Here is a 21,212-nt window from a genome sequence, read left to right on the forward strand (position 1 = left end):
TGAATCTCAGTCTCATTCCAGGTTTCACGTGTAACCCATCCACTGTCATAACATGCAGAACCTGCCCATTTAACCCTATAACACCAAAAGTATCATATTTGATACATGAGTTTTTGAAGCCCTCAGTGTGATATTTTTTTCTTCAAAAACCGGATGTATACAATTAGATACATGCAATACACAGATAATCCACCAGGGGGGAGGAATTTGTTCACCAGAGGCCTTTCCAGTGAGACTACAAGACTGTCATTAATGAGGAAGGAGGCAGAACTTTGTCAGTTTTGAAAATTAATTACCAATTTGTTAGACATGTTTGTGTTATATTGTGGGTTTTTTTTTGTTCAAAAATAATAATATTTGAGCACTGAGACCCAATGTATCAAATATAATACACAATTGAAACTCATACATGGAAATTTATATTTGAAAAGACATTTTTGGGTTGTTGAGAAGGACCAATAAAGGCTCCACTTTCAAAGAACTGGAATTTTCTATTAATGATTTAATGGTTCAGGCTTTACAGGGTTAAACACATATAAATAGCGAGCGATTTTGCAACAGCGGTCATTTTTGTGAAACATTCTGCCTTGCATATTTACATTGATTCCCAAAATGTACCCGTGAGAGAATAAAAATATATTCGAAAAAATAGTGGCGCGTAATTTTCATGTCCTTTTTACCATGTTACATGCAAATTTTTGTATTAAAATAATATAAAATAATATAAAAGTGTTTTATCTGAAATATAGTTTCTCTTTTATCCTAGTACATATTTATTTTTAAAATAGACCCAAAGTGCTTCCAAACTTGCTTCATAACATTAGTCTACATCTGGTTTGAATTTTTAGCCCCTCTGTCCTGTTTTTAGGGACCAGTTTCATAGAAGTACCCAAATACAACAATGTAGTGATATGACACATAAACAACACGAGGATTGTGATTTCATATAGTCTGATAAATAGTGTGTAAGGTGATATAGCTGTGTTAATTTGTCATATATTTACTTAATAGAGAGATAATAGAGATTATTTCATTAAAAATAAAATACAGTCCCGTCAAAGCTTTCTTACACATCTAAGATTCATTTTAAATAACATGTTTATCAGTTTAATTATGGTATTTTATATGTTTATCAGTGTAATTATGGTATTTTACATGTTTATCAGTTTAATTATGATATTTTATATGTTCATCAATGAAATTATATTATACATTTTATCAGTGTAATTATGGTATTTTACATATTTATCAGTGAAATTATGATATTATACATGTTTATCAGTGTCATTATGGTATTTTACATGTTTATTAGTGTAATTATGGTATTTTACATGTTTATCAGTGAGATTATGATATTATACATGTTTATCAGTGTAATTATGGTATTTTACATATTTATCAGTGAAATTATGATATTATACATGTTTATCAGTGTCATTATGGTATTTTACATGTTTATTAGTGTAATTATGGTATTTTACATGTTTATCAGTGAAATTATGATATTATACATGTTTATCAGTATAATTATGGTATTTTACAGAGGTTGTACCAACCTATAGGTTTGTAATATTAATGTTGCTAACGCAGGTCACTAGGTCACTGCTCTACACTACTGAGTTCAATGATTGTAATTATTACTTTACATTACACAAGGGATGTTATGTAAACTCAGCCAGTTAATGTGGACTGAATGTATGTATGAATGTATTATTTTTATTCTATTGTTTTTTTTTTTGGTATTGGTTTATTGTTCTTATTTTTTGTTGTTTTTAAATTGTACAGCTTTTGTGATTTTTTTTAATCTATTCTTGTATTTCGTTCTTTTATTTAGAGTTTATTTATTGTTCTGTACAGCACTGTTTTCTTTTTTGTACAGTTCTGTGTCTTTTAATCTATTCTTGTATTTTATTCTTTTATTTAGGTTTTATTTATTCTTCCATACGGCACTGTGGTCCACTGCAGTTGTTTTAAAGTGCTTTACAAATAAAATTGGATTGGATTGGAGGAAAACACAAAGTCTGTTAGCTGTGGTTCTGACGTATGAACTCAGATGTACAGGGAGTTATTCTATGTTAAAGTTGGCTTTATTATAAAACTTCAAAGGGACAAATGAGGTCGTCACATTGTGTCTAATTAATGGAAACCCTGCAGCTCTATGGACAGGAATATGTGGACTGTTGTTTACTGTATTATATAACATAATAACATCCGACCAAAATGATGCACAAAAGGCAGAGTTTCTAGTAAGATAACAACAATAAAAAGCCATCACACACAGCCTAAGCTTCTATAAACCTGAGAAAACGAGGAACATTTGTTGTAGTTTGTTGTAACACATCTACACTTTATAAGAGGTGAGAACATTATGGTTCAGATCATGGATTGTGACTCTTTCAGCCAGAACACACTGTCATACATCTATTTATTGTGGTGGCTCTCATAAAAGAACATTATAATTAGGGATGCACCAATACCAGTATCGGGCATTGGGTCCAATACTCAGCGTGTGTACTCGTACTCGTAAAAGTACTCCGATATGACCACACCGATACCACTTATGGCAGCGTGATATTTGCAGCAGGTGCGCGGTGGAGGAGTAATGTCAGCAGTGTGGAGATTTTTCAAAATAAATGACATAAGTGACAAAAGTAACACTGACTTGCAAGTAACGTTAAAGACACAGACGAATACGGACGGAGCGTTCTGTCCGTCCTCTGCGTACATTCCATCCGTTTTCCAGGTGTTCGCAGATGTGTACCCAGATGGAGAATACCAGCGGGAACTGTGGAGGTAGAGGATCTGTTCAAAGAGCGACTGTGTGAGTTAGAGAAAAACTACTGACAGATTTCTGACAACTACCCTCATCAACATCAACATTAGCATCCACATTAGTGTTACTTCTGTCGTCTCCATGTTTGTTATTACTGACTTTCTTCTTCTTCTCAAAAAATGTTACTTTTGTTTGTGGTATTTGTCCAGTATGGTTAATTAAGAGCGGCGCCCTCTGGTGGATTGATTGAGAAACGCTCATTCCAACGCATTAAATGTCAGTAGCAGCACTTTGTTGCAGTCAGACTAATGACAACGACAATAAAGCACATTTTCAAAAGTAACTAAGAACTGTAATGGTATTATTAAGTATTCATATCGGTACTCGGTCTCACCAAGTACTCAAATGTAAGTACTTGTACAGGGTGGGGAAGCAAAATTTACAATATTTTGAGGCAGGGATTGAAAGACAGTGTATGACCAGTTAGTTTATTAAAAGTCATGAGAATTTATTTGCCACAAGAAAATTGACATAATAGAAAATGTTTTTATTCTATGTGTCCTCCTTCTTTCTCAATAACTGCCTTCACACGCTTCCTGAAACTTGCGCAAGTGTTCCTCAAATATTGGGGTGACAACTTGTCCCATTCTCCTTTAATAGTATCTTCCAGACTTTCTCGTAATAGTTTTGCTCATAGTCATTCTCTTCTTTCCATTATAAACAGTTTTTATGGACACTCCAACTATTTTTGAAATCTCCTTTGGTGTGACGAGTGCATTCAGCAAATCACACACTCTTTGACGTTTGCTTTCCTGATTACTCATATGGGCAAAAGTTTCTGAAAAGGTATGGATAATAGTGTTAGGTATGATTATGACATCAATATATGTTGGTTTCAAAACAATTGACGTAGTGCCTGCTGAGAAAAAACAACTAAATGTTCATTGTAAATTTTGCTTCCCCACCCTGTACTTGTACTCAGTCTGGAAAAAAGTGGTATCAGTGCATCCCTAATCATAATGTGAGTAGAGAAATGTATAAATGCAGGTGTTTTTTTTTTAGGTACATCCACATTGTATCTCTGTAATAAGTTTAGTTGGTTTGTTTGTTGTGTCAGTCTGCTCCCTTTAAAATGAAACCATGGTATTTCAAGATTGATTTGACAGAACTTGGCCTAAATATTGAGGTGGTGGGGGAATAGGGGGGGAAACAGTATCTTAAATACCTGTTGGTTGTAGTAGTGCTTCTAATGTTCTTCACTTTTTTCTTAATTCCTGTGACATTTCTATCGTTCGTTCATATTCTTCTATCTGCTGTATTTATCTGTTTTCCTTTCAGTGCACATACATGCGTGCTCTGGTGTTGTAAGTTTTAGCCGGTGGAGAGAAAACAAATATAACCCATCACCTTGACCTACTTGAGCGCTGGCACCGGCAGACACGGGCCTCATGCAGCGGTTCACTGACTGTCTGGTGTATTGTTGTCAGATGGCAGCCCTCTGTCCTGGTGGCTGGACCGAGAGGGGGAGCGGAGGAGCTACTGGGGAGGCTTTCTGCCGGGGGTTCAGCAGTGCTCCTGCAGCCTGGAAGAGAACTGCGTGGACATGAACTACTTCTGCAACTGCGACGCTGACAAAGAGACATGGTAGGAACACATAAGAAGGCACGCAATAGTTTATTTAAATACAGAAAAAATAACATCCCGTAATATCACATTACACAACTGATGTAAAGACAATGAAGCCTATTCTATTCTATTCTATTCTATTCTATTCTATTCTATCATATCAGATTTTTTGTCATTTAACCCCTAAAACCCCAAACCTCCACTAGCGACCAAAACCATCTACTGATCTAAAATATTTAATAACTTCTGATCCACTAAACCTATCAATACATGTAAATAATTAGTGTAAAATATAGTTTGCCATCTTTTCATTGTCATCAGTTATGACCCATTTGGACGTTCAGAGGCTCCATAGTTACCATGGAAACACTGTCATCTTGTACAACATTGATTCACCAGTAAAACCCATGGAGTTGGATCAATGACAGTGGATGGAGACACTTGGTTTACGTTCAGTTATTTATATCTTTGCAGAAAAAGTAACTTTTTCTTCAGTTTTCTCTGTTTCTAATAACTCTGAATTGTAACCTGAGATTTTATTAACATCTACATGGTCAGTGAATTAAATACAGGAAAATACATGATTTTTACTGGAAAAGCACGGAATAAAGAGGATAATAATAATAATAATAATAATAATAATAATAATAATAATAATAATAATAATAATAATAATAACAACTTTTATTTATATAGCACCTTTAAAAATTGAGTTTACAAAGTACTTTGACACACAAAGCAGAAGGGCATAACAGCAGGATACAATTGCCAAAAAAAAAAAAAAGACAAGACACAAGCAGAGACACCAAGACATAGAAAACAACACAACACAATAATAGAGATATGTACAGCAAACTCAGACAACGTAACACTCTGAATAAATGTAAATGTATCGCAGTAGAGAGGGCAGAGATTGCGTAACATGATGCTGTCAAATCAATGTAAAAATGAAGGGATGGAATAAAACAACATCATGTATGTCAGTATAAATGAATAATCAAAATAGGGTAAAATTAAATATTACAATGAATAGTGATAAATTACATAAGAAAGGTTAAATATAGAGAAAATTCATTTGGCAATGGCCACAAAAATTGCACTGGGTTTTGATATCTTGACTGAAAAAGTCACTTTTTCTTTGAGTTTTCTCTGTTTTTGATATAATAACCTTCAACTTTCCTCTGAGCTCTAATGAACATCTACATGACCAGTAAATTAAATATAGGAAAATCCATGATTTACACTGAACAAATGCAAAATAAGGAAGATAATATTCCAATCAATGGTGATAAATCACTCAAGAAAGGCTAAATATAGAGAAAAAATCATTTGGGAACTGACACAAAAGTAGTCTTTATGGGTTAAACATTACATCATACATGTACTGCAAAATGAAATGATGATGCCTTGGTCTCAGTAAGAACACACAGAATACTTTGAAACAGAATAAAATATATAAATAAAATAAACTATACTAGTTCAATATTTACATGAATTTCACTGAATATGACACAAATATTGCACAGGTATTAGATTAATGTTAACAGGTAAAGTCAATATTTGGCTCAAACAGCATCAAATCACCCAAATCAGCTAAACACAGTGTTTTAAATTTTATGTAGGTTTAGGGGAAAGTGTGGGAAAGACAGCAGTGGCTAAAAAAATGAGGGTTTGGGGATTTGCACACACACAAAAAAAGTCTGCTCTGATTTATTACGGGGTTTAATGGGGTCGTTGATGGAACTCCTGTCACTTTTGGGCTCATAGTTCAAATTCTGTGAGTGTCACTGGGCTTTTGCAGTCACATTGTTGTAAAGAGGACAAATACAGCTATACTTGTGGTCAATACGGTGTTGTGGACTGTAAAAGGTCTCCGAATAACAGCAGATTTAACAGAGAAGTTTTAAAAAAGTCAAACAGCCTCTCTCCTTTATAGTCATAATATAATCAGAGACAAAGTCAGACAATGCTCTATAAAATCAAAACAAAAATGGAGCTTAAACTAATTTTGGAACACTGATTGAGCCCTGGAAAGTCTGAGGTCTTGTCACCTGTTTAAAGTTCCTATTATGGTTCTATATTAAAGCATAACACAGAAATATGGCTTTAAAGTAGGTCTAGGATTGATCAATTTAGTAAAGTAATTCCATTTACAGTACTGTGCACAAACCACCTTCATCTTTGCTGTTTTTGCACAGTTGAAATGAGCTTTAATTCACATACAACTGGAAAATACAGCAACTATGTGGACAAAAAAAAGGTTAAATTCAGTATTTTGTGACTATTGGCCCCTGTCTCCATGACTACAAGCAGCACAAACAATGAGAAACATCTGTTGAATGAAACCTGCAATAAAACATCCAAAAATGAATGCAATCAATCTCATATTGTCAGAACAAAAGGGTTAAAGACATGTTAAGTGGAAAGTCACACTAAATCCCAACTATTTAGTCAGGGGTTTTTTTGTTTTGTTTTGTTTTGGTTTTTTTTTTGAAACTTTTGGTTTTTACTGCTGTACATATATCTGTTAACCCATAAAGACCCAGTGCTACTTCTGTGTCAGTTCCCTGAAAGAGTTTTTCTCTCTATTATACCATTCTGTCTATATTAATCTCTGTATACCATTTATTTTGATATTATTCTCTGAACTTTGCGTTTTGAAGTGAAAAATAAGGTATTTTCCACTGATCATGTAGATGCTCATAAAAGCTCAGATTAAAGTTGAGGGTTATTATATCAAACACAGAGCAAACTAAAGAAAAAGTAACTTTTTCTGGAAAAATATATTATTAACTGAACATAAACCAAGTGTCTCCATCCACTATCATTGATTCAACTCCACGGGTTTTACTGGTGAATCAATGTTGTAGAAGATGACAGCGGTTCCACGTTCACTACGGAGCCTCTGAACATCCAAATGGGTCATATCTGATGACCATGAAAAGGATTAGTGGATCAGAATATTAAACGTTTTAGATCAGTAGATGCTTTTGGTCGTTGGTAGATGTTTGGGTCATTATGGGTTAAATTTTACTAAACCAAGAATCCTAATTAATTAATTGCGACTTTATTGATCCCAAAATGGTATTTGACTAGTCAAGGAAACAAATGTTCTTGACTGTGGACTTGAACCACCAACCTTTTGCTTAACAGCTGACTGTGTTGGCCAATTGCGCCACAGAGACATAATGTATGTGTACAACTTTACAACTTTGTGCAGTTCTGTACTTCACACTGTACTTCATTTCATTGGAGTACTTTGGATATACAGCTGACCATGTTTTGGTTTGGAAAATCTGACTTGTGTTATTTACTGTTGTGTTAATGTGCAAACAAAGACGTAGATCATCATCATCCATCCACTCACTGATTCATTCATTCATTTTCTGAGGGTTGTGGTTGTGCCGGAGCCTTTCTTGGCTACTCACGGGCGAAGGGGGGTTACATCCTGGACAGGTCACCAGGTCATTTAAAGGCTAACATATACAGACCCACAACTACTCTCCCCTCATCATATGAAATGTGTTTAACATAATATTATATTCAGAGATGATTGTTGAAACTTTTTCAAAACCCTAGTGTGGATGAAGTCACTCCAGAACTTTTCACATGTTTTAAATTTTAATATGCATTTCTGTGTTTTGCTAAAGATTTGGGATGAATGACATCATAAAATTAATATGGAAGATGAAGAACAAGAGGATAAATAAACTTGCAGAATACTTACACCAGACTGATTAAGTCCGTATATATGTTTGTGTATGTATATATATAATTCATTACTTACAAGCAAACATGCAGTTGTAGTAATTATTGTACCATAGTTAAATTATCACACATTATGGAGTCTCTGACATTGCGGAATATATTGATTTTTGATCTAATGACCATTTATGAATGAATGAATTGTTATTTTAGTTATTACATTAATCATCATACTTAGTACAATGATTATAATAAACATAAAAACCAAAAAAGGAATAGGCTAGAAGCAAAAGCTTATTTTGTGCCTATCCTTTTCACCTGATCCACTGGTTATATTAAATTAAACGTGTACGGCATCAAGTATTCTCATTATAACAAAAAAATCAACAACAAAAATATATCTACCATCTCAACTTAATATTCCTGAATGATTTTATTCTTAAGGCATTTTTTAAACTTTGTCAAAGAAGTGAAAAGCTTAAATTCATCATCAAGTCTATCCCATAATTTCACACCCACAACCCAAATACTTGTTGACTTCACATTTGTCCTCACTTTAGTCCATTCAAAAACATAAAGACCTCTGAAATTATAATTACTCTTAATATAAAGAAATCGTGAATGGAACAATTTTTTTTTTTTTACTTAAATCATAAATCATCTCTAATATTTTAATATCCTGCATTTTTTTATTTAGATTACAACTTTTGCTAATAGGAGGCTGATCATCTTCAGTCACTGAAGACCATAATTTGCTTTGTATTGTATAAAACATCACATCAAACACCGTACAATATTAATTTGCATACTGCACTGTAAAATGACTGATTACCATTTATACATATATATTAAAGTTATGTTCAAACTAATCATAATTTCCAGGCATTGAATGAAGAAACAAAGGTTGCATTATACAGTACTTACTGTATGTTAATCCACAGCACAGCTTCCAGATCCAGCTCAGTTTGCATATTTCCAGAGGCAGTTGTCTGCTCGTGATAGATTGCTCCCTTTTTAATGTGTTTACTGAGCTTTCTGTGCTAATGCAGAGGAATGGATGCTTTTCTCTGGACCACCATAAAAGTGTGTAGCCTAGAGGCGCTGAGTTACTGTTGATTTAATTCTTTTTTTTTTTTTTTGTCTGTCACAGGGCTAATGACACGGGGATCCTCTCCTATAAAGACCACCTCCCAGTGAGCCACATGGTGGTTGGAGACACAAACAGAACAGGCTCGCAGGCTGTGTACCACATCGGCCCTCTGCGTTGTTATGGAGACAGTAGGTGATCACCTTACTGCTGAAGCCACTCTGCCAGATTTGGATGCAGATGGAGGCTCTGTCTTCATCACAGACATCATGTTGGAGGGTTTCTTAGTTTTTACTCTTACCAGTACGTGTTCATCCACGGATGAACACTTCATCTGTTCTGCTGATTCTGAGGGGTTGAGTCTCTGCAAATCTAAATCTAAACCCAACTAAAAAATCCGCCTTTTCAAATTATATCTCAACCCTCCATACCGCGACCTCTTGACTCAAAATAAATGAATAAAATCATCAAGTGCTGTAGCACATTTGTACCGCAGCACTTAACATAGATTTAGCCATTTGTCTAAAAGGGTTACCCTTCCATTTTGGATGATATCTATTTCTTGTTCATGTGCGCTTTGAGTGCACTTACTATACAGCTTTGTACAAAAGTGTCCAAATGAAGTTAATGTAATGGCATCCAAATGGGGGGAATGTGAAATCTGGACAGGCCTTGTAAGATGAAAGAGACTCCACATATTTACTGCTTCGTTCCCCAGAGTCAGCCATAGACAGATGAAATATTACAGTTTATCTGCAGCCAAATGTAACTAGAACAGCAATATTTTATATTAATTCTGACCAAGATAGTTTCTGAAAGAGACCAAATGCTATGATAGCATGCATTAGACACTATGTATAAAAAATAAATAGAGATGTGTTGTCAGTTGTGGGTATGTGTATTTGACCCATAAAGACCCAAACAGCCACCACTGACCAAATGCTTTTTTTTTTCTTTAATTTAACCTTTATTTAACCAGGGGAAAAAAGATCCCATTCAGAGTAAGAACCTCTTTTTCAAGGGAGTCCTGGCCAAGAGGCAGCATGAAATACAACACAGTTACAACATACAAACATTTACAGGACAAGTCAAACTATGAAAAACAAGTGCAAGATATTGACTTAGTCTTTAGCACTTTGAGTTTGGATTGAAAAGCATTCAGTCAGATCAACTGAGTCAGTTTCCAGTCTTTTAGCAACATATTTCAAGTGCAAGGAGCAGATAAGACAAATGCCCTTTTATCCAGTTCTGTACAGACATATGGCACAAAGAGGAACAAATGATCAGTTGATCACAGACAGTAAGAACCAACACTTCTTCTTCCTACAGATATAGGAAGGCAATAGTCCAAGTATGGCCTTCTAAACTACAAAAGCACTCGGAGAGCGCAGACCTCGGCCAAGGCAGATCAGTGCCCCCCCGATCACCACCAAAATGTAAAAATTTGTGCCTTGTGCTAGTATCAACATTTCCTGAAAATTTCATCAAAATCCTTCCATAACTTTTTGAGTTGTCTTGCTAACAGACAAACAAACAAACACCGATGAAAACATAACCTCCAAGGTAATAAAGGTGTACTAATATCCCAGCCTCCTAGTGGACAGGGCAGGCCAACCCACTTGGGAATACAACTCACAGTGATGTGTCATGGCTTTAGAATTAGTATTAAAGCTCAGAGAAGAGTGATAAACTGTGTCAACCATTTGAAGACATTTTAATGATACATTAATATAAAACAGATCTCCATAATCTAACAGATAAAAAAAAAAAAGTGGCAATGACAAGACGCTTTTTTACTTCAAAAGAAAAACAACTTATTTTGAAAGTAAAAGCCCAGTTTAAGCTTTAACTTCTTTACCAGGTTTTCTATGTGGGGTCTGAAAGTGAGGGAGTCATCTATCAAGACTCCAAGACACTTACACACATGAACCACCTCTATGACATTTCCCTCAAGAGTAGACACTACTGGGATAGTTTTAGGCAACTTCTTAGAGCATCTACTGATTTAAACTGTTTAATACCTGTTGATCCACTAATCCTATCAGTACATGCAAATAATTGGTGTAAAATGCAGTTCATCATCTTTTCATGGTTATCAGATATGACCCAGTTGGACGTTCAAAGGCTCCATAGTGAACGTGAAAACACCGTCATCTTCTACAACAGGCATGTCCAAAGTCCGGCCCGGGGGCCAATCACGGCCCGTGGTCAGATTTTATACGGCCCACAGCTTGGGTTTTAGAATGTATTATTTATGGCCCGCTTGGACTGTTGAACTGAGTACATGAATCATAAAAGGTTCAAAATGCAGTTTCTCCTTTCACCTCATGTTGGCAGCACCACTCTAACTCTATCTGGCTCTGTGACCTTGCCGTGAACCCTTTTCGATAATTTGTAACCATGGCGCCTGTAAATAAAAAAACGAAAGTTGACAGTGAGGGCTGCCACTTCCAGGAGAGATGGGAATTACAATTTTTTTTTCACTGAAAATCGAGGCGATTGTGTTTGCCTAATTTGTCAACAGACTGTTGCCTTGTTTAAGGAATTCAATGTAAAGAGACACTAGCAGACAAAACATGCTAACGCATGCGACAAGCTAGCAGGGAGTGAGCGTTCCGAAAAATTGAAGCAAATTCAAGCTGCTTTAAACTCAACAGTGACTCTTCATGTGAACCTGGGAGTTCAATGAATTCACCACCAAGGCAGGCTACCAAGTTGCCAGGTTAGTTGCCTCTAACTGCTGGTGTTATGTACTTGTAGATGTGACACAAATATTACTTTCTGAATGATTTTGTGAAAGACAAGAGTAAGAGTCATATGTTTTCATCTTAAACGTTAACAGACTTTGCATTACTGAGTAATATATGAGTAATGATTACTCATATAAGTCATGTTTAAAATGAATGTGGGGTTAAGATTTTTATCAACTTCTTGGACGTTTCAGATACTCCATACAGTTTGTTCTATGTTATCTGACTCCAGATGTGAAAGGAAGGCAGAAATGTTTTTTTTTTTGTTTTAATTTGTTCACACCTGAGTGGCTTAGATTTGGTTACATTGCCATTTAAAAAAATGATATTGTGACAATGAAAATAAAATTGTTGTAGAACAGCGCTTTTATATGTAATTTTTACTGTTTAAAAAACGTCCGTAGGGACCACTTGCCCCTGGCAATGTCCACATTATCAGATCTGGCCCTCTTTAAAAAAAGTTTGGACACCCCTGTTCTACAACATATGTATTTGGATCAATGACAGTGGATGGACACACTGGGTTTATGTTCAGTTAATGATATCTTCGCTGAAAATGTACTTTTTCTTCAGTTTTTTCTCTTTCTGATATAATAACCTTCACTTTTTATTCTGAGCTTTTATGAACATCTACATGATCAGTAAATTAAATATAGGACAATACCTGATTTACACAACATTAAAAACATTAAAAGCAGAGGATAATATTATAATAAAAAAAGGTATATATATTGAGAACAAAACTATTTTGGAACTGCCAGATAAGTAGTACTGGGTCTTTATGGGTTAACCACTGTTCTTGACACTGTCATCCTGCACATTTTAATACCTTAACAGTATGAAGTATCCCCTCAAAACAAGTGTCTATAACAAATTGTGAAGCACAGATCTATTTAGAATAATAAATAGACTTTCTGACATTAATATATAGGCATTTAATCTTTAATTAATGTGTCAGAGATCAAGGAGAGTGTTGTTTTGGTTTTACACAACTTATTTAATGGAATGAAATCCCACATTGTCGTGTCTTACTTTAATTAATACACGAAAACTTACAACTCCGCTGCAACTCAAAGGCTAATATTGTCACTTTTACTTTTGCACTGCATTTGTTTAACAGCTTTAGTTACTTAACATGTCAATGTTTCATAAAACTGATTAACTGAAGGATGAAATGTGGTGTTTTTTTTTTTTTTTTTTGGGGGGGGGGGGGGGGGGGGGTTAAGTGTGAAATTTACATTGAGATTTGCAGGAAAATGCATCATCACAAAGCTGAACTCAGGCCTGTTTTTCTGAGCTCATGAAAGGTTTTTAGAGATTAATGGTTGTTGTATGAATGTGATGTATTGCTACCAAACAACAGTACATAAAGTGGTTCAAATGAGCTCAGCCTTAAACATCTACTGCAGTAAATCACATATAATGGTGTAACACTGAGAGGAACCATTTTACTGCACAATGACTGGTTTTACTTCACATAGGGTTTCAATGCAGAGGTTATTTGCAGTGCAAGGATAAGGATCTGAATACTTTCACCAGTGTTGGTTTCAGTGTCACTCTCATCTCAAAGGGGAGGACCTTAATTAAGGCAGAAAATGCAAATGGTGTAAACAGGTGAACGACCAAAGGGTGTATCGTGGTATTTTGATGTTGGAGTTAGTTTGACCAGGTCCCAACAAACCAAATGTGGGTCAAGATATGAGACATGGATAGCGATATAATACTACACACATTACCATTTCTTAAAAAAAAAACAGAAAAAGAAAAGAAAAAAATAACTTTTCTACTAAGGTATAATTCACACATACTTGGTATTTCCTCCTGTTGCTGAAAAGAACAAAATTAAATTCAGTGTTCATTGAACTGATTTAGTTCTTCTTGACTTAATGCTACAAAGTGGGTGCACGAGCTGGATAATGAATGGTTTTTACCCTCAGCCACACTGGCCACAGGGTATTGTCATCAGCTGGTTGTCTGTCCATCCGCCTGTCCAGAAACTTTGCCATGCACTGATCAGTCAGGGTTTTCAAGTGCGCACATGTGATGTTTATCCATTGTTTTTGGGCTACAAGACTAGAAAAGTAAATAAATAAATACGGTAAATAAATTTATAATGATAACATAGATTCAGAAATAGAATGGCCCTGTGGTTTTCAAAGTGGGGGCCACCAGGGGGTACTAGGGGATCCTTAGAAAATTGGAGGAAAGGTAAGAAAAAAACACAAAACAAAACAACATTAAAAAAAAGATGCTTATTATCAAGGATTATAATGAATACACAGTGTGGAAACATGTTAGTTAGTAGTATTCTCATGCTAAACCAATTTAATAATTATTGTATAGTGAATAAAAGTAAAAAAGCACGTTCTAAAAATGTATGTTTCTTGACATATTTTGTAATATTGTTTCTGGCCAGAAGCTATTGCTGTTTGTAGGGCCTTGGCATAGAAAAGTTTTGGAGCCCCTGGTATAGCCTACTAAAACTATATGGTGTATATGACTGGAAAAAAATACACAATCACAATTTATATATTACAGGAGGTTGTATTTTTGGTTTTTGTGGAGCAAGAAAAGTTTCCAGAGAAATAATCTCAATTTTGTGATTTTGGCATTTTCCACGATTCTGAGAAAGTGAAACTTTGATTAATCAAATTAATTCAATATGTTGCCCAGCACTAGTGTATGATGAAGAAAATAAGATAATAATAATATTTAGCAAACTGAACAACATGTACGATAAACTGGAGAAAAATAAACAAATCTATTGAATCTAGATGCAGAACTTACGTCTCAAAATGTGGGACAAAGTGAGGACTAAGGATACAAATGCTCACACTTTAACTTTATCCCCGTATATTTTAATTTCTGACTCAGGAGTACAAAGCATATATAAAATTTTTAACCTCGTTATGTATTAAGAAGACTTTGAGTTCTGCAGGGTTTTCATGGCTGAACAAATAAATACAATATACTGAATTTGTCAGTTTGCATGAAACAGTTGATGAATTTTCCATCACGCAAACAGCAGTGAAGGCAACAGAGAAGTTAAAAAAAATAGGTGGGACAACATTTTCAACATCACTTCACGTTGAAAGCAAATTATGAGTGAGAAGGGCATGCACAGTTAATAAGTTTTCCTTCTGCACAGTGCTCTGTATTACTGATATCAGTGTTATTGTGCTGCGTGCAGAAGGTTTGAAGCTGTTATCTATATGTTATGTATATGAAAAATCCATGCCTGAAAGGAAATTAAAATTGGTATACCAGTATCATCACCCCCTAGTGAAGACAAATAATACAGTTCATTCATGAGACCTGTCCTCCTCCAGGTACCAGCCTGCTTTCCTTTTCTTTCGCTTTGTTTTTGTTTTAGAGACCATGTGGAATGCAGCCTCTTTCTACCAGGAGTCGTCCTACCTCTACTTCCCCACCCTCCAAGCGGAGCTCGCCTCTGATATCTCCTTCTACTTCAAGACCGGCTCCCCTTCAGGAGTCTTTCTGGAAAATTTAGGCCTCAAGCATTTCATCAGAGTGGAGCTGAGCTGTGAGTGATCTGCCACAACGCTCTGATCTGAATCAGAAGAGTGCAGCACACACACAACACATGACAAACACATGCTCACAGACAGAAAAAAAACAGCATAGGCATATATAAGAACACCCACAAAACCTGTCTGTGATATTTTTTTTCTGACAGCAGTGGCAGCCACAGTTGACAGTTTAATTTCCCTGAGAAGCCAGCTGCCAGGTCTGCACAGCATGATGTGATCCTAATGACATAGTCAACCGCAATGTCATGCTGTCATACGAGAACGTAAAAGCATTTCCTTATCAGCCTCATAGTGGAGCCAGAAATCCTTAATAAACACATACTAAATAAGTAACACTCTTCAGGGAGAGTTTCACAGATGACATACTACTGAGTGACCTAATGGGGTTATATTACTTCCTCTAAATAAAAAGTGATCTGTATTTATGATTGATGCAATCTGGATTTCTGAGATTGTACTAAAGGCTGCATGTTCTTACAAAGGATGTGTTCAAAGTGGCACAAATCGATTTACATGTTTACACATTGCTGGATGAGATTTTAACACAATTTAGCAGCAAATATGTCGTGATTGTTAACACAAATATGTGTGAAAGTATATTATGAGATTGGTTTCACATGGTCTGCTGAAAACCCCTGCAACACAGTTTTAGTCGGTATTGAAATTCACATTGAGTTCATTTATATGTGCACTAGTATGGCAGTTTTCCCCAATTTAAAAAGAAGACAATATTCAGAATAAATTGTTTACATGGTCAATGAAAGTGAATATTCCTTTAATATTCCTATTTCTTTGCAAACAATCCTTTCCCTTAAACCCTTTATAGGACACTCAGAAATACTCTGAAAGTCAAAATTTCAACCTTAGCGTTTTATTGGAGGACAAAAAATTGTACTGTTATGTAGAAAATCAAGGTTAAAGAAGTTACCATAGTTAGTTCCTTATCCATAAGTGGCAAAAAAAAAAAAAAAAAAAAATCCAGATGTAAGAATATTGAGATTAGGGGCTCATATTAAGAAGGGCTTTTTCAAAGAAGGCATACAATGACTTTCAGACACAATAAACTGGATAAAAACTAGTTTTCCTATAATAGAAAACAGAGAGTTCTTATGGGTAACGAGTATCAGGACTGGGTTTGAAAACCTTGATTCCTTGATTCAGATAATCATCACTGGAATGATACAAGCATGTTCAATAAACAGTACATGAATATATGTGGATTGGCTTAAAATCACATCTAAATGTTTGTACTTAAAAAAAATGCCTTGGTGTGTTGTTGGAGGACATAACAAGACTTTATTACTTTTATGAAATTTTTCAAAGCTTTTTATTGTGATGTGTAAGTGGCAAAAACAAAACAAAACCAAGAAGTGTATAATAATAATAATAATAATACTACTACTACTACTACTAATAATAATAATAATAATAATAATGATAATAATAATAATAATAATAATAATAATGATAATAATGATAATAATGATAATAATAACAACACATTTTATTTATAAGCGCCTTTCAGGACACCCAATGACAGTGTACAACAAGATAAAACAGACTACATATATATAAAAATCCAAGAAAAACACATGTAAGGTGAAAGGAGCATGTATTTCAGAACAGTAGAACATCACTTTTAGAGCATTAGACCAACATCAGTGCTGATCCAGACACATGTCCACATCCACATTCTCCCTTTGAACATCATTCCTTACATTAGTACCATTACTTCATGGTACCTAACAAAGCAGGTGCACTCACTGTTCATGCAGAGGTGGACCTTACAAACCCTGTAGACCACATTGGACCTGAGATTGTTCACTCACTGTCCTCACTGGAACTGTGGCTGTCACTGTCTTGTAATGCATGTGGAATTTACCAAAAATAGTCACTTACCCAATAAATTTATTTATTTATTTATTTATTTATTTTAATCAAAAATTCCACTGTGTGAATGAACCCTCTTTTTTTCCCTTCAAATATCTCATGGGAAAAGGTTGGCTTCTGGATATTTACTCATATCCATAAACCTGTCTGTATCCTCTGTCATAACATTTAACTGTAGGTGTTTCTTTCTTCTTTTCTTTGAATTCATCCACCTCTACCACCGAGGCTCTCTGTCTTTCTTGCAACCTGCAATGAAACCCACAAATTAAATCCCTGTTCTGGTTTTGCTGTGTATGAGTCGAATCCTCATAAGATGGAATAATATCCCTCATGTCTGAATTGGAAAATGCTCCATTTGGAAAAAGGCCTAATTTGGCTCATCCAAGCAGAACAGACCTGTCCAATTCAGAATATTGTCAAATTTGCAATAATACTGGAATATGCTTGTGTATGCTCATTGAAAATGTGTAAACTAGAGCACTATACATTGATTGAAGCATATTTTCTGCACATGCCTTCTGAGAGTGCAGGAACATGACCTTGTAAGATTAGACAAGACAGATGTAATAGAAAAAAAGCAGACTGTGCAGTGGTATATCAACATGCTATTAAATAAATGCAAATACAAAAGAAGAAAGATGTGTAAAACAATATCACACTTGCCTTGTGGGCTTAAGTACATACATGTAAAAATGAGAAATAATCAGAAAACCTAACAACACGTTTGATAAACATATCTATAGGGTATCTTTCCGCCTTTCAATGATTATATTAACTGTTAAAGCTGCTGAAAAGCATGTGACACTGTGGATTTTATTAATAAAAATGAGGAAGGAGTCAGTTTCTGTGAATATTTTCAGCCTTTATATATTACTCCAGCATCATGAAATATTGACAAGCTGTCAGCTGAGCCTCCTCATAAATCTTTTCAGGTCATCAAGTTTTTCCCAGCAGCATTGTATCACATTGCATCAGGAGGGATGACAGAGTCGAACATAAAAAAGCGCTTTCACATTCAGTCTGACCTGTGTATGTGTGTACGTCTGCCCTCGGCCCTTCGCAGCTCCCTCCACCGTGACGTTCTCTTTTGATGTGGGAAACGGCCCCGCGGTCTTGTCCGTGAAGTCCCACCTCCCTCTGAATGACAGACAGTGGCATTACGTGAGGGCAGAGCGTAATGTGAAGGAGGCCTCGCTGCAGGTCGACGAGCTCCCCCTGCGCTTCATGGAGGCTCCGGCCGAAGGATACCTCCGCCTGCGTCTCAGCAGTCAGCTCTTTGTGGGTAGGTTTACCGTCACACATGCACGCACACACGCACATACACACACACACACACACACACACACACATACACAAAAATCATCCAACAAACCCAATCTGCTGGCATTTCTGCACCAGAAACATCATAAAGCAGCAGCAACTTAAGACACAGGTGGAGAGCAAAGATCAAACATCAGCATTACATCGAAAAAAGAAAAGGATGTTTTTTGTATTAACCTCAGTCTGAATACTGCACTTTACATGGAAATTATATGTTTATTTTAATTCTAATTCTATATTTATATTTCATATAAATACCAAATTTATAATTTTTCTCTTTTCTCTCATTTTTCCCTTGTTTATGTTTTATCTACCTGTCTTTTTTCTACATGTGCTTGTTAAATGTTACTGCTGCTAACTGTGAAATTTTCCCACGGTGGGATAAATAAAGTCTTATCTTATCTTATCTTATCTTATCTTATCTTATCTTATCTTATCTTACACACCAGTCAAATAAATACATGTATTTTATGTGGAAATTATTGTCAGTAATTTGTAGAGTAAACAAATGTTATTTTCACTCTAACATATCTATTAATAGGAAAACAATGTATAATGATTTCTACAGCTGTCTGACATATAGATAAACAGACAGACAGATATTTCAAACCTGGTTAAAACCCCGGACCACGGTTGTAAATACACTGAAATTTCAGTAGACGTTTAAATGACGTGGAAATAATTGCTATTATCAATATTATCATATGCTGTTACCTTAATACCACCATCACAGTACAAGTCTAATAATACAATAATTACGCATGAACATCATAAGAGAGTTCATCATAAGAGTCATATCTTGGCATAAGAGTGTAAAGATAAAATTGATTATATTGGTTGCCTTTTTTTTAACATGGCAGAGGTAAAAAGAAAACATATATGAAAACAAAACTGTTGCATCATGCTGTTTCCAATCAAGGCAGTTATCTTATCAACATTTTATGAAAGTTTGAAAAAAAAAAAATCCCTATAAACTGCTATTTGTTTCTACGCTGAACTCATTTCAGAGGATGAATAAGACGCAGCAAGACCAAGTCATTTAAAGACTGCGGGTCAAATGGAAGAAAACAACTGGAAAACAGGATGAAATGATCATAAATACCTTAAATATCTTATATATTGTAATAACATCTTGTGACAGGTCTAACATGAAACAGTTTAGCATCCTTTAGCATACAAAACACAATATGACAGAAGGCTAAAAAAAACCCTCCAATTTCAGCTCATGTAACATTAAAATATTAAAAACAGGATATGAATATATATATGAACATACTTAAATTTCAGTAGATGATTAAATGACGTAGAAATCATTGTAAAAAAAAATAATAATATTATCATATGCTGTTACCTTAATGCCACCATCGTAGTAAGTCTATTAAAACAATAACCATGCATGACCATCATAAGAAGAGTCATATCTCTGCAAAAAAAAAAAAAAATGTACAGAGAAAATTAACTGTATTGGTTTCCTATGTTTAACATGGCAGATATAACATGAAACAAAACCAGTGACACTCAAGGAACAAAAACGAAGGAAATTATCTTCTATGGCCAATGCAAACTCCACAGATATCCTCCTGAGATCCAGCAATGATTTTTTAAATTCTGTATTGGACAAAAAAAATACAAATAAATTAACGTAAAAAAAAAAAAGACAAAACTTTTACTTACTGGAATCCCAATAAACCGTTATTTGTTTCTACAGTGAACTCATTACAGAGGATAATAATAATAATAATAATAATAATAATAATAATAATGGATTAGATTTATATAGCGCTTTTCTCCGAACGCATACTCAAAGCGCGTACAGTGGATCCATTATTCATTCACTCACACATTCTCCCTCTGGTGGTGGTAAACTACATCTGTATCCACAGCTGCCCTGGGGCAGACTGACAGAAGCGTGGCTGCCAATTTGCACCTACGGCCCCTCCAACCACCACCAAACATTCATACACTTTCATACACCAGTGTGAGTAGCGGCACTGGAGGCAAGGAGGATGAATAAGACGTAACAAGATGAGGTCATTTAAAGACTGCAGGCCAAGTGGCAGACACCAACTGGAAAACAGGATGCAATGATCATAAATACCTTAAATATCTTATGTCTTGTAATAACATCTTGTGACAGGTCTGACATGTAACAGTTTAGCATCCTTTAGCATACGAAACACAATATGACAAAAAGGCTTGACAAAACCTCAATTTCAGCTCATGCAACATTAAAATACCAAATATTAAGGGAATTAAAATCAATACTGAGTCTAAACCAACAGACTTAATAGAAACACAGATGACCTGATTTCATTTCACACCACTTCTATGTGAAGCCCAGTAGAGTCCCATCTGAACAGTGAACTGTAGTTAGAGCTGTCCATCTCATATTTAACCCCTACCTGTGTGCAAACACCTGGGATTAACCATAATCTGCCTCACAGGGAGGGCATCCACAGGGGTTTGTAGACCACTTCAATCACAGAATATTAAAAGGTACTTCAACAGTT

At 35.2% G+C, this 21,212-nt stretch overlaps 1 protein-coding gene across 1 annotated transcript in view; it reads left to right on the forward strand.

Moving 5' to 3' along the window:
- The window catches only part of LOC115412764 (contactin-associated protein-like 5), a 308,387-nt gene that overhangs the window by 229,720 nt on the left and 57,455 nt on the right, over window positions 1-21,212 (forward strand). The window contains exons 14-17 of the mRNA XM_030125412.1: window positions 4,261-4,417; window positions 9,255-9,382; window positions 15,315-15,485; window positions 18,446-18,664. Coding sequence (XP_029981272.1) covers window positions 4,261-4,417; window positions 9,255-9,382; window positions 15,315-15,485; window positions 18,446-18,664 — 675 coding nt within the window. The remainder of the gene's footprint in view (window positions 1-4,260; window positions 4,418-9,254; window positions 9,383-15,314; window positions 15,486-18,445; window positions 18,665-21,212) is intronic.

The sequence above is a fragment of the Sphaeramia orbicularis genome, chromosome 21 (assembly GCF_902148855.1).
Source record: "Sphaeramia orbicularis chromosome 21, fSphaOr1.1, whole genome shotgun sequence".
NCBI classification, from domain to species: domain Eukaryota; kingdom Metazoa; phylum Chordata; class Actinopteri; order Kurtiformes; family Apogonidae; genus Sphaeramia; species Sphaeramia orbicularis.